A 2,737-nucleotide genomic window follows, 5' to 3' on the forward strand; every position below is an offset into this window, starting at 1 on the left:
GTGCTTATGCATAATCGTTAGTCTGTTGTGCATGTGCCGAGGTAGCTAAGGATTCATGAGAGGAATTATCTTATCCATGATTTAGAGTTTGAAGTTGTGGTGTTTGTGCTTAAATTTTGGAGATATTGTCTATATAGCTCTAGATTTGAAGTTTTCAACAATCATAAAAGTTTAAAATATCGGTTTTATCAGAAAGAGTTGAACATGAGATGTATAAGGTGTCTTGATTTCTTTAAAGACTACGACTTCGAGTTGAGTTACCATTCGGGTAAAGGTAATATAGTAGCAGATATTTTGAGTATAAAGTTCTTGTATATGTCGGAATAGATGGTTTGAAAGATGGAGTTGATTGAGTAGTTATGAGATAGTTTGGTATGCTAGATGATGTCGCATAGTGTCATGTTAGGTATGCCAAAGTTGACTAACAGTGTTCTGGACGAGATCAGAGAGAGCCAGAAATCAGATTTGGGATTGATTGATTGGTTAGTGTTTATTAATTAAGGTAAGGAGGTGGAGTTCATAATTGATGAGAAAGGTGTTATGAGGTTCAGAGATAGAGTCTGTGTACCAGATTTTCTAGAGCTTAAGAAGAATATTCTTGAGGAAGGTTACAAAAGTGGTTTGAGTATTCATCCTGGTCCTACGAAGATGTATCAAGACCTTAAGAAGATGTTTTGGTTGTCGGGTATGAAGAAGGATGTTGTTGAGTTTGTTTATTTCTTTTTTAACTTGTCAGAAGTCGAAGATTGAGCATCAAAAACCGTCTGGATTGACTCAACCATTGAGTATTCTTAAGTGGAAATGAGACAACATTTCTATGGACTATATGACAGATTTTCTGAAGACGACGAGGAGGAGTGATTCAATATGGGTTATTATCGACAGAATGACTAAATTGACTCATTTCATTCTAATAAAGATCAGTTACACGTTGCAAAAGCTAGCAGAGGTTTACATCAATGAGATTATGAAACTGCACTGTATTCCTTCGAGTATTGTATCAGATACAGATCTGAGGTTCACGTCAAGATTTTGGCAAAGTTTGCAGGAAGATTTGGGAACTAAGTTGAGATTAAGTTTTGCTTATCATCCGCAGACTGAAGGTCAGACAGAGAGGACTATCCAATCCTTAGTTGATTTGTTAAGAGCTTATGTTATAGAGCAATGAGGTACTTAGGGTATCCACTTTCCATTGATTGAGTTCACCTACAACAATAATTTTCATTCTAGTATTTGAATGACACCGTATAAGCTTTGTTTGGAAGAAGGTATAGGACTACTTTGTTTTGGTATGAATCAGGTGAAAGTGTCATACTTTGACCAGAGATTATTCAACAGACTAGTGAGAAGATCGGGATGATTCAAGAGAATTTGGAAGCTTCACAAACTCGACAGAAGAGTTATAGTGATAAGCGAAGGAAGGAACTTGAGTTCCAAGAGGGAGATCGTGTGTTTTTTAGAGTTACTCCGGTAACTTGTGTCGGTAGAACATTGAAGTCTCGAAAGCTCACGCCTCGTTTTATTGGTCCTACCAGATCCTCCAAGAGTAGGAGAGGTGGCCTATAGAGTTGCATTACCACCTCTCTTTCAAATATTTATGATGTTTTTCATGTGTCGTAAATTTAGAAGTATATTCCTGATCTGTCTCGTGTGATTTAGTTCGATGAAGTGCAATTTAGAGAGAACTTAACTGTTAAGGGACTATCTTTGCAGATCGAGAACCGCGAAGTGAAGCACTTGAGAGGCAAGGAGATTGCTTCGGTGAAGGTAAGGTGGGGAGGACCTGTTGATGGGAGTGTGACATGGGAGCTCGATAGTCAGATGAAAGAGTCTTATCCAGAGCTTTTTCATTTAGGTAATTTTCTAGGGTGAAAATTCGTTAAGTGGGGAGAGTTATAACACCCTGATTTTTGTATTTTCGTTTTTAATTGAGTTAAATTTTGTTTTATTTAATTATTGGTGTGTTTGGGTTTTTTTTTATTTATGAAGAGTGGTAAGAATTATTTAGATTTTTAGTTAATTTTAAATTATTAAAATAATTAGAGAATATGGAATTCATGAGATTTGGATGGAGACTGTGAATAATTAAAAAAAAAATGTGGTAAAGTGGTGAGAAATGAAGGTAAGTTGGTGAATTATTTAGAAATATGGAATTAGGTTAATTTAAATAAGAAGGATTAGAGAAATCTTGAAAATATCATTACGTGGAGTTAGAGGAAATTAAGAGAAATAGCAAATTGTGAGAAGAGGAAAAATTAGAGAGAGAGAGAGAGAGAGAGAGAGAGAGAGAGAGAGAGGGAAGAAATCATATTCAAAGCTTGCTCTTGCTGGAAATTAAGGTAAGAGGGAAATTACTATAATATTGGTGTCAAATGCATGAAGGGTAGAGATGGATCCTCACTCTCCTATAAGTCTTCATCCTTTTCCCCATTGTTGATGTTTGACGTGTTTAGGGAAAGATTTAGGTGACACTTGATTCATATGCTATGATGAATATGAGTTTGTGTGTTGATTTTTATGTTGATTTTCGTATGCCTATGTAAGTACAAATTTATTGGGTTATTGTTCATGCATTCATATATTGGTGTTATGTATCAGTTAAGAGCATGATGATCTGATGTGATGATGTTGTGATGTGTTTATTTCTCTTTGATTCATGTACCTTGTGATATGATACGTTTTGGGGTTGTTAGATGTCAAAACTTTGGATTTAGGGACTGATGAAAGGCTGAAAAAC

The 2,737-nt window shown here is 35.6% G+C and overlaps 1 protein-coding gene across 1 annotated transcript; it reads left to right on the top strand.

Moving 5' to 3' along the window:
- The first annotated feature begins 817 nt into the window (after positions 1-817).
- LOC127095573 (uncharacterized) lies at positions 818-2,081 on the top strand. Its single transcript, XM_051034246.1, has 4 exons — positions 818-1,103; positions 1,325-1,470; positions 1,660-1,855; positions 2,044-2,081. The coding sequence occupies exons 1-4, from the start codon at positions 818-820 to the stop codon at positions 2,079-2,081; spliced, it is 666 nt and encodes a 221-aa protein (XP_050890203.1).
- The last annotated feature ends 656 nt before the right edge of the window (positions 2,082-2,737 follow it).

The sequence above is a fragment of the Lathyrus oleraceus genome, chromosome 1 (assembly GCF_024323335.1).
Source record: "Lathyrus oleraceus cultivar Zhongwan6 chromosome 1, CAAS_Psat_ZW6_1.0, whole genome shotgun sequence".
In the NCBI taxonomy this organism is placed as follows: Eukaryota; Viridiplantae; Streptophyta; class Magnoliopsida; order Fabales; family Fabaceae; genus Lathyrus; species Lathyrus oleraceus.